The sequence below is a fragment of the Corapipo altera genome, unplaced genomic scaffold (genome assembly GCF_003945725.1).
Source record: "Corapipo altera isolate COAL_440 unplaced genomic scaffold, ASM394572v1 175, whole genome shotgun sequence".
Classification (NCBI taxonomy): Eukaryota; Metazoa; Chordata; class Aves; order Passeriformes; family Pipridae; genus Corapipo; species Corapipo altera.
The window spans coordinates 2,538,782-2,550,470 of NW_020884942.1; the positions used below are offsets into that span (position 1 = coordinate 2,538,782).

The 11,689-nt window shown below is 44.2% G+C and overlaps 1 protein-coding gene across 1 annotated transcript; it reads left to right on the forward strand.

Moving 5' to 3' along the window:
- Positions 1-5,729: 5,729 nt before the first annotated feature.
- GPR148 (G protein-coupled receptor 148) lies at positions 5,730-6,794 on the forward strand. Its single transcript, XM_027662002.1, has one exon. The coding sequence runs from the start codon at positions 5,730-5,732 to the stop codon at positions 6,786-6,788; it is 1,059 nt and encodes a 352-aa protein (XP_027517803.1). The 3' UTR covers positions 6,789-6,794.
- Positions 6,795-11,689: the final 4,895 nt, after the last annotated feature.

An 11,689-nucleotide genomic window follows, 5' to 3' on the forward strand; every position in this document is an offset into this window, starting at 1 on the left:
TAAGTAACAAAGGAGCTGGCAGGGAGGGAAGAGAGCTGGTGAAAGGCACTGTGTCAGAGGCCCACGGCATGTTCCTGCTTGGCTAATAGGAGATTGTGACTCTTATTCAGCACATGCTGGCAGTTAATCCCTGTGCCATATGGCAGCTGTGCCTGGCACCTGCTCCATCAGTGTGAGATAAGGTCAGTGTCTCCCTGTGGGCAGCGTCATTGCAGACAACCAATGTTGCTTCAGCACCTTTGCCACCCAAGAACCACTGCCCAACCTAAGTACAGCACTGGGAACTGGGAAGGAGCATCTTAACTTTGGCAGCGAGGCTCCTTCCTCTCCAGGATGATGCTGTGCCTTGTGCTATTCTGTGCCATGTACAGATTGTACGCATTCATTCACAGCCTGTCATCAAGAGGCATGAATAGGAAGAGATAATGTGTATTTTCTTTCACACTGTGTTTTTCCTCCCTTTTCTGTCTCGACTCCGCATCTGGAGTGTTTCCTTCCATCTTGATTCCTCTATTATCTTTGCCCCCCAGGTTGTACAGGGCAGGCGATCCCTTCCCAGCTGTCAGGAAGGAACTGTGACAGTGTACAGCTGTGACTGGGGTCCTCCTGTCTGCTGCATCACCATTAAAGCCCCTGTCTGTCTGCCTGTATATGCCAACCTGTGTCTTCTGCCTTTTTGTCTTCCATGTCTGTTTTGGTATTTCATTTTAACTTGCACTTTGCACTCTCCAGCCATCTGTCTGCCTTCTCATCAAATCATCCTTCAAGGAAGTATCATGCTAAACCTCTCCTGTACTGCCTGGCTTTTTATAGGAGACAAAACATGTTAAAAGGGGCACATGGCCAGGTAGCTTCTGCTTTTGCCTGCCAGCAGCAGCCCTTCCTAGGTGATGCTGGAGATCACTGCAAGTGAGACAGAACAGAGACACAGAGGTTTTAGTGCCAGCAACCACCAGAAAGACAGAGAATCTGAGATGGAATGGTGTTCTAAGGGGTTGGGGGGGGGGGGGGTAGCTCCTCCATTTGAGAAGCTTTCTCTCATGAGAAAGAGCTTTCTCCCTATCTTAAAGGTGGAGTCAAAAAGCTACCAATTCAGATGTGTACTTCTAGTTCTGCTCATGACTCTATGTGATATTATATATGGGCTTAATCTCTTCTGATAGATGCTAAATTTTCAGATGAGTGGTATGTTATTGTTCTTTATCTAAAGGCCTTAGATTTCTGCAGATAACTCCTGTTAGCACCAGTGTTGTGCAGCGTTCAAAATTTAAGCAAGGTTTCTCCTTACAAATTAAACTGCTTCAGGAAAAAAGATAATATTTTAAAGATAGGCCTTAATTAGTAGGCTGTATGTCCTGTTTCACAAATGCATTATTATGAAAAGTAGGTAGGCAGGAGAGATCATTAAATCTGAGAAACAGTCTAGGATGGCTTCTCTTGGTGTCCCATGAGTCTGTCCGTAAATGGCCATGAAAAGCAGTTCTTTGCTATAAATCCCTGGTCACATCTGCAGCTTGTCACCAGAAAACATGTTAGTGGATCAACCATGTAGGTCCTTCCATCTCGGAAGAATTACTGTGGCAGAGGAGGAAAAGCCATCTTGCTTTGCCTTGCCAGGCTCAGGGAATGGAGATGGGTGAGTTCTGCTGGCTGCAGCTCACAGCACTCAGAGACACACAGTGACCTGCAGGAAAGCAGGTGTTGTCTGGGACTTACAGTCAAATATTCCAAAATTCTGTTCCTCTGACACCTACCTTAATTCTTAATACTGCACCTTGAAGGCAGATTTGGTACAAAATTTACCTTGGCTTTGTCATCACAGTGGCTTGATGGTATTTGGAATTAGAAAAAGTGATGCAGGGATTTAATACTAAGCCCTCCCAGTCTCTCTTAATGTCCTCTCTTTTGTTTGGGAGCCTCATCAAAATGTCTTCAAACAAGCACTCTCTAATCCTTGTTTACTTTTGTTTCAGGTTTCCTTTGACCTTTACAAGCATTGTAATCTGATCTTAGTTTTCACACCCATTTCTTTACTTCCTTAACTTCAGTAATTGCTGTGCCTGATTTGTGAACTTTGTACAGTTACAAGAGCAGTGTTTATGTCTCTTATCTACAGCAAATAACAAGCAAGGGCTGAACAATCCTTCTGGACCCAGGTGGGGACAGATAGCTGAGGCATGGGCAAGTTGTACCTCTCTCCTGTGGCTTGCAGAAAGGAAGGAATCTTACAGGTTTAGAAAAAAAGTTGTCTTTTAATTGACTTTGTATGTAAAGGAGAAGGAAAAGGGAAGGCTCAACCAGAAAAACAGCACAGTCAAACTGCTCTAATTACTTTTTTTCACTGACAGCAGCAGCTCCTTTCCCCAGAGTGAGAAGATGGATACATGCAGGAAATCTGGTTCTCCCTGCCCTGCTGGGAGGAGCCGGCCTGCTCCTAGGCACTTGACTATTTGTGGCCTGGGGAACTTCACCAGCGAGGGAGGTCCTTTCTGAACCTGGATAAGCCTGGAAGGGGGGCATTCATAGTGGGAAGCTGAAGAAACTGTAACAGCACATGAAGGCTCCTGAGGCCAAGGCTTTGTTACTAAACATGCCTGGGAATATCCCCACGAAACAAAATTCCAGTGGAAATGTCGATTTATTGGACCCAACTGTCTCATCCAAAACACAGTTCAAGGAGCTGTGGTGGAGACCAAGGAAGCCTTTTTACCCTACTCTTAGATTCCTGGCCAGGCAGCCCAGGGTCTGGGGCAGACTCTCAGCACAGGAGCAGTTTCTAGGCTGGGATCTGGGGAGGCAGCCACATCAAAGACTCCATGGTCACACTGAGACAGAGACGTGATGGTTCAAGGAGCCTCAGGGGCGAACGTGAGCGTGCAGTGCAGTCACACACTTCCTCTGGGTATCCCCTTCTAACACAGTCTCTTGGGATGGAGGGCTGGGGAAATCTTAGGTTGCTTCCCTTTCTTGCACGGTGCTTGTTGACTTGTTCAGTTGGTCAGGCTAAACTCCTTGTGAAGTAGGAAGCTTCCCTCTGTGTGGACACAGATAAGTCCACACCAAGTACTGTAAGACAATAATATTTCTAACCTTTTCTGTTCAGTTTGGCAATACCTTTTTGTAGTCAGTACCAGAATATAATGCAGTGCAGTCTTTGCTGGATTTACAGTGTGGCTGGATGCATTCTTTCTGAGATCTCCCAGACTCATCAGATAAGACAACTAAGCTTTCAGTAGGATGTTTATTGAAGCAGAAATGAGTAAAGTACTTAACAGTCTGTGGTTCAGTTTGAAAATCAATACTAACAGTATTGAGCCGGAAGAGGGGCTGCTAATACTGTATGTCTGCATCAGCAAGATATGTAAAAAGTGTGTCCACGTAAATTTACCAGGAAGCATTTAAAAAAATCAATAACTGGAGCATTAAGGCCAGGTTTACTGGAAATTACAGGAGAATCATTCAGGTTGGCACCACAAAAATATCGAACACTGAGATGCAATGGCAAGGAACTGTCTAAGTTCAGAATCCTCAGGAGTGGTCTTCAGAGCTGCCAACCCCTTTCAAATGGTCCAGATGTGGAAATGCCTCCTAAGGTCAAGAAAATGAAAGGAGACAACAATCAGATATTCTCAGAGCCACCTATTTCTGGATTTATTTCGGTGTACCAAGACACAAACCTGTCACATTTTTAAATCTAGCAGAACTGTACTGAACAGTTATAAGCCCCTGTGGAAATCTGAGGGGAGTGGCTTTGGCTGGACCTGCCCAGATCTGCTGGGGTTGAACTGTCTTCCAGTTATTTGCTGTTGTCCATTTTTGTCGAACTAAGGCCTTCCTGTGTTCCTTTCAGGACGAGCACAATTAAAGCTGAGGGAACCTGCAGTCACTCATCTAGAATGGGATGAACTTTGATGTCCCTTCCCACCCAAATCATTCTGTGATTTATTTTTCTAACAGCCAAAAGTGTGCAGCTTAGATGACAACGAACTCTTGTTTTTTCACATTGAATCCTAACCAGATGGTGGAAAATACAGTGGTAATTTAAATAGAAATGAGACAATCCTACCATTGACAGGACATCCTTGAAGTACCATGAGCTGGGAGGCAGAAAACACTTCCACCATTAACAGAGATCTGAAATTCTAATTGGAGGTGGTCTGCATACTTGAGTTTTCATCATTTCCCTTCCATTTTGCAATAACAGTATAATTCAACAGTTCTGCTGTCTGCTTAAGGTATTATGTTATCATCATCAATGATAGATGCAAGGCGTGGTCCTGAAGCATAATTGCATCAATATTGCTCACATACTTCTCAGTGGATGCAGGATTGAGTGAGCAAAAACAAACACCTTCTGTTTTGCCTACCCCAGGCACCATAGCAACTGAAATGCTGTGCTTAAAATTATCATTGGTTTTTCCTCCTGTTCCTTTGTTCCATATGGTGCAGCCTGTGAACTGTCTTAGCATCCAGTTCTGTGGATGCCAACTATCAGTGTGTAAGGAAATGAAATGTGCACAAGATTTGATTTGTGAAGTGATGCTGAGTTCCATGAGCTGTCTGCTTTGTTGCTTGGCATGCCCTGAGCCAGCATGTCCATGGCACAGCACAGCTTTCTGTGTGGCGAGCTGTGCCCTGACCCCCATGGAGGGAAAGATACTGCATTGCCATGTACTGGTAGTGCTGGGCAGATAATGAAGACAATAATGCCAGGTTAAGTGAGGAGCTGCCTATTATAAAATAAAAATAAAAAAAAGCTTTTCTTCTAATCAGACCATACCTGGAAGAACTTGAAGAGTTCCTTCTCTGCAATCCAGATCCCTCACAATTCTCTCGTTTCACCCCCAGCTCTGATCCTGAGATTTGATATTAAAGGCAGCACAGTGCAGCAGCAGTGTCCTGGCCAGCAAGCCAGGAATTGGTCTCCAAATGGACATTGAAAACCCCAAGTCTGCTGTAGGGTGTGCTGGTACATTACAGTGTATGTCACTCATCCCAGACAATTCTCAGGTTGTCTGTAAGTCTGGAATAGATGAGAGTTCAGTATTTGTGTACCATGTATGAAAAAAGGCAGGGGAAGGCTTATCATGCATGAATAACATGGTTTGATTCACTGAAGCAAAAATGGTTTTCATCTACAAATAAGGTAATTTCAATCACTAGAGCCATTGTGCTACAATTTTACAACAGGATTGAGAGCCTTTTTATTGATCTTCAAATCAATTGTGTTGTTGCTTACAAATTGGTGCAAAACCACCTAATGACATTTATGGCTCTCCTACATCAGTGCATGTGAAATGTTGATCTGCATCATTGCATATTTGTTTAATCAAGCCAATATTTCACCTGCATCATTGGAGTAATAATGTGATGAGAAGAAACTCAAATTACTTAAAATGATCAACCCATTCATTTCTGATCAAAGAGCTAGCTGAGGGATTTAGTCCTTTTTAAACCCCCCAGAGATTCATTCTCTTTTCTAAACATTAGATTTTGCAGAAAGAAAATAAAATCTCCACTTTAGGCAAAACCGTCTTTTGACACCACAGAATTCACTTGCAACTTTCAGCTTTCTGTCGTTGAGAAGAGCTGGTAGAATAGGCTACAGAAATCACTTTGCTTCCATGGATTTTTTGAAACCTCTGCTTCATTTGCCTTTCTAAGGACTCAATGTAGAAGATCTCTCTTGCTTTCTTCAAGTCAGGCAATCATCCCTAAATCCTAAGGAAATGGACATCTCTGACTGTGCCTCAGTAAGGAGATCAAATGCAACTGTGCGCCGCCTCAGGGAGATAGAATTCAACAGTTCCTCAGGTTTGGATGTTACTACTTTGTACTTTCTGCTGGAGGAATTGTCTCTCACCCCATCAGGCACAAACATGAAGATGTTTTTAATCTCTCCAGTCATCTGCCTCATGACAGGTGTCCTCATCATTCCTACCATCTTATTCGTGATCTTCTCTCGGTTTAACATCCGTCAGGAAACAAGGTACATGCTGCTGGGAAATGCTCTGCTTTCTGATCTGATCTACCTGTTGTTCTACACCCTGTCGGCTGCTCTCAATGCAGCACACCTACATCTCCCAAAGGAAGCTTGTGTCCTCCTGTTATTTCTGCTGGCAGTGGCTTACTGTGGAGGATTGTTCACAGCTGTTGCGATAGTCTTGGACACATACGTAGCTATTTTGTTTCCTTTGCGCTACATCACTATCTTACCTCCTTCACGAACTAAAAAAATCATAATTTTACTGTGGATGTGTTCTGGAGCTTTCCCTGGGATTTTTTTCTTGGTGCTATGGAGCACCCACACCTTTGTGCCCTGTGTCCTGGAAACATGCTCGGTTCCGGTAATACTAATATTAACTCTGAACGGGACTGATGCTCTGAAACTCTGTTTCTGGCTTTCTGCCATGGTTATCTTTCTCTGCCTGTCTGTAATATTTTGTTGCTATGCTATTCTGTATTTTAAAACCAAACATTCGGGTATATGGGAGAGCATCTGCTCCAGAGCCAGTGTAACATTCTTAATGCACAACACTGTGTTATTTTTTTACTTCTTTCCACTCTTGGCCCTTTTTGTAGAATCATTCTTGTGTGTTAATGTTCTCATCAAACTGCAGACAGGAATCTTGGTCTCCCTGACAGTCTGCAATGTCCTGATGATTCTTCCTAAAGTTTTGTTCCCTTTTCTGTATGGGCTTCGATACAGAGAGATCTCAGCCTCTCTCAAATCCATTGTCAGGAGGAAGCAGCTTCGTATGGTGTCACCTGCTCCACCACCATCCTGAGCCAAGGCAGAGCACAGTCACAGCAGAGGAGTTGTCCTTACCCTGTTATCATGCAAGACTGATGGAAGAAGAAGTGGAGAAGTGATCAACCCATGATAGAGAAGACATGGGTTGACCGCTCTGCCTCCTTGGTGCCAAAAGGCAACAGACCTTTCATTATGTCATGGTTGAGAATACAGAAAATGCTACCCTGGATGAAGTTACAAGCTTTGTTCTGATGTGAAAGGCAGAACCTTTGGGAGGAGATATTGAACCAAGATCATTTTCACCCACCTGTTGCAAATGCCTTTCTGGGAAAGAAAAAAATTAAAAGTTTTGTGAAGCAGAGGAGGTAACCACAGGTCCCTTAACAGCATCCCTTACAGCAGAGGATCCTTAACTAAACGTGCTCTGAACAGAACAACTGTTTCTTTCATGCACAGTGTATTGTTGCAAGGTTTGTAGCCAATGTCCTATTCTTTGAAACATGACCTGAGAGGTGCCTCTGGAAACTGCTGCACCCAGCGAAAGGCTGTGCCTCAGCTCGTGCAGTGTGCTGGTGTATTTGCTGCCTTATGGATTCCGTCTGGCAATTGCAAAACACTGGAGTTTTTTAAAATCTCTGTCTGGTGAAAGTCACCTTTGATCAGTGCCTGCTGGACAGCCCAGCACATGACAGTGCCGGGGGTTGCAGGGGTGGATGGACTGCTCGGGGAGGGAAGCTGAGCCGGAGGCAGCGGGTGGCATTCCCTCATTCCCTGCCTGCAGGGTGGTGTCCTGCTGTGCTGGTGCCAGAGGAGCCTGGAGCAGCCCAGAACAGCGCAGAGCCCTGATTCCTGCTGAGGCTGCACTGAGGTGACCTGGCCAAGGCTGGGGCAGCAGCTGGGGCAGCAGGGCAGGAGCAGTGAGGCGCCAGGCTGGGCACAGCTGTACCCACAGCATGGCTCCGGTAGGAACCCGGGGCGAGAGACTGAGCATGAACACCACATCTGATCCCTGCTGAGGCATCTCCCAGCTCTGCCTCACAAAAATCCTCTCTAGCAGCCTGATCCCAGGTTACAGCTGCACTCAGAGCTGCTGCTGGGTACCTGCCACTGAAGCCTTAGGAAGGCCAGGAGGAAAGGCTGCAGAGCCAGTTGGTGCATCAGGGGCAAGATCTTGTAAGAGCCTTTTAGATTTTCCAGATCAGCCCCCTACCTCTAGAGGACAAGTGAAACGTATTTCTGACTTTAAAGAAACCAAAATTTCATTAGATATAAACATCAGTGTGGGAAATATAAGTTGCCCTTCTGTTCCTTGGACTCGATAAAAGAGCTCTGTGTTTCTAAAGATATTACTTTCAGAATTCGTTAGATTTGATGTAAAAAATACATTGGGCTTAAAAGAAAAGGTCCTTGATTTCACTGTGCAATATTTCCCTTATATGCAGTCTCTCTTCACCTTCTGTTTGCTTGAAGTTATACACAGAAAGTGCTGAATGTGGCTGTTGGCTATTTCTCACTCGTCTGAAGAATTCCACTAAGTGTGAACCAGGAGGAGATCGGTGTCTGGTTGCATGGAATGTTTTTGGCAAGGGAGCCAGTTTGAACAGTTCCTGCCGATCTTCTCCCGTCATTTCCAAACTGCTTGTTACTCTCCTCACATTGCAGTGCCTGCTCTCTCCTGTTTGCTGATGCAACTGCTTCTGGGGTTTCAGGTTAAAAATATCCTTTCAAAGAGAACTGGTGTTGTTTTTATTTTAACTGAGATTATCCCAGTGATCTGCTTTATAGGATGTTCTGCAAACAGCTGCATCAGCACAGCTGAGGGGGTAACAAATTCCAGTACAGAGGTGGGGGAATGAGCAGGGACATCTTAGAGAGGCTTTGCTGCTAAGGGACACTTCTTGTGTAAGAAGCATCTCTAAGGCAAAGTTGTTGCAAGTGAATAAACTGTAATATTGCATATTTGCTTTAACTGTGGTCCTGTGCTTCTCAGTACTCTTCAATAAAAGGATCTAGAAGTCACTTTTTACTGGATTCTTCTATTTTTCTCCAAGATGAATGTACCACAGACATTTGTCACGGAAAATGTGTTTGTATAAAGACTTCAGATTGTCTGTAACAGGGATCTTCCATAACCTTAAGAAGGATGGGGAAATGGCTGCATACTAGATCAGGTGCTTTCTGCTAAATCCCCTTGGCATGTGGAAAGATCAAGAATGGAAAAGGTACTTGTAAATCCCCAGGCTGCTCATATCTTGGGCTCATTTTTATGCCCGTGCCCATTGACAAAGATGCTGGTAACTTAGAGTTTGTTTTGTCCATGTAAAGTCCTTTCAAGTTTACCTATATTGGAAATTTTCATGATAAGGGGTGAAGATAACTGTGTAACTAGTATGAGTGACCATAAGTGACTTTGCATAGCTGCAGGTTATAGTGCTTGATCTTCCTGACAATTATGAAGTTAATCTCCTGGACAGGATTCTGTTGCCAATTCTACAGCTCTTTCTTACATACACATTCTCTGGATATATTTAGATACAACTGGAAGTTTGGTAACATAAAGGACAGGGAAAGACAGAGCAAGTGAATCAGGAATTGTGTCAAGTTTGTGTGTATATGAAGTCTGCCCACAGTGACCAGGCAAACAAAACATTGCTTTGTGGAAATGACCTTCTAAGAAAGATTGTTGCAAGTTGATATTTTATTAATCCACATTAAAGTGGTTTAACATTAGATAGGTAAGTTTTTCTTAAGTGACTGCTTGTAAACAACATCTTCCCAGGGAATATTACTGTGCTGTTTGGTACAAAAGCAGTATATTACAGAGTCTATAGAGGAAACACACCACAGCCCTGAATCATTTGCCTTTGGGGATTTCCCCAATCTATCTGAATAGGACCAAAGGACTCATTAGGACAACATAACAAGCACAAGGTTCCTGTAATGCTTTTCATACATGCCTTGAGTTTTGTCTCAAAGATTGTTAGACTTCTGTATTTTCAAGAACCTCATGGCTTTAGTGATTACCAGCCTTGTAAGGATGTCTCCACATAAGCTCTGGAAATTCAAACTGAGCCTATTTACCAGAGCCCAGCAATCGACCTCTCCCTGGTCATATAAGTGAACTTCTTGGATGTCACTGTGCCAGCCCAGCATTTTAATTTAAAGTGAAACGGAGAGCAGTTGGCTTTAACATGTGATTTGGCAGCTGGGGGCAGTAATCCTTTAATGAATTGCAATACCATGAATCACTAGAAGTATTCTAATTTATAGCCTAAATATATTCCTGCTCAGTTTTTCCCCTCTTTTCTTGTGCCAACATTGTCACTACATTTAGCACTGCTCTCTTCCCTCTCTCAGTTGGATTTGCAGTGCAGTTTGCTGTCTGTAACCTGCAGACTGAAGGGAGTCAGGCCTGCGTTCCAGGGGCTGGGGCTGTGCCATACAACACTGGAGACATAATTACATCAGAGATAGGTCTGTGCCTCCAGTGGGATCAGGTTCAGTGTCAGGAGATACGGAGGATCTCCAGGCAGGTAAACAAGCACACAGCTTTGGATTTGGGGTATAGTTCATTGCAACGATCTCAGTAATTATTCAGTAAAACTAATTAACCTCCCACAGTTTCAGTAATTAATATTAGAGTGTCTACTTCTGCTCCATCCCTTGGCTGTGTCATTTTCTACGGGCAGTTTCATACAGTAAGAGGGCAGAAGGAAAGTGGCATTTGCCTGGTTGCACCGGGGGCAGCCCCGAGAGCCCGGGGCTGTGTCCCAGCCCTGCAGAACAGCACCAGCTGCCTCCGGGACGGGTCCGGCAGCTCCCGCCGGGAGAGGCTGCTCCTTGCTTCATTAGTCGCTGTTTGTACTAGAGTGTGTTCTTTGGACAGAAACCGTGACTGTGGCCATTCTCTGCTGGACGGGGTTATGCATGACAGATGAGAGAGAGCCCTTGATAGGAAAAGGAAATTACAAGTTTCCCCGAAACTTGATTTCTGTTGTCTTCTGTTTCCAACCCCACCTCACTGCTGGTAACTGAGGGCCCAGTACTGCTGGTTCTTGCTATTTTTTCACAAGGTCTGTGATTTTTGGCATCTGCATAAAACTACTGATCCTGAAGGTTTTTGTTTTTCAGTGTGCTTCTAGTCCTTCAGATTGCAACATGAATCCAAAACGTACAAAGAGCAGGGAGACAAATAAACACAACTCTTCATGCACTGCTATTAAAACGTCAGAATTTTTGAGCAACTCGTGAGTTAGGAGAGGAAAAGGAGCCAAACTGTGGTTGTGCTGTCTCGTGTTTGTCAGTGAGGGATGTTTTGGCTCCTGCTTGCCCAAGGTCTGCAGATGTGGCTGGGAAAACACTGCAGAAGAGACAAGAGGCTGTTTTCAGCCTCTGATATGTAGAGTTAAGAATTTGTTTATTCAGACAACTCTTTTCCAACTCAGTGGTTTGTTTCTCTCAAGAAAAAAATGCAAGTCTTGCTATGGACATGAAAATCATCAAACAGTTCCTGAGGGCTACTGTTTTTTAGGATGATTCCCAGTAGAAAGAACTAGTCAGCCTCAGCAGCTACTATCATTAGTTTTACCAAAGGGAAAAGGGACCCATTCATCCACCTTCTCTGCCCCTGTAGACCAGCCAGTGCTGCTAACCAAGTCAAAGGTGGTAACTGTTCTTCACAAAAACCTTTTGTAACAAAATACTCTTTTTATAGGGTATTTCTTCATGCCTTCTGAAAAGCAGAGTGGGACGGGAGAGTGTGGGCCAGCATGGAAGTGTGAGAAGTGCTCACCCTGTAGAACGCTAGGAATGTAAATATGGAAGGGGAGCAATTAAAAAGTAGTTGGAAATGGAAGGACTGTGGGAAAATCAGTGGAAGAAATGGGGGGATAGTCTGGAGTTACAGAAGTAAGTTCTAGGCATGGGGCAAATTGC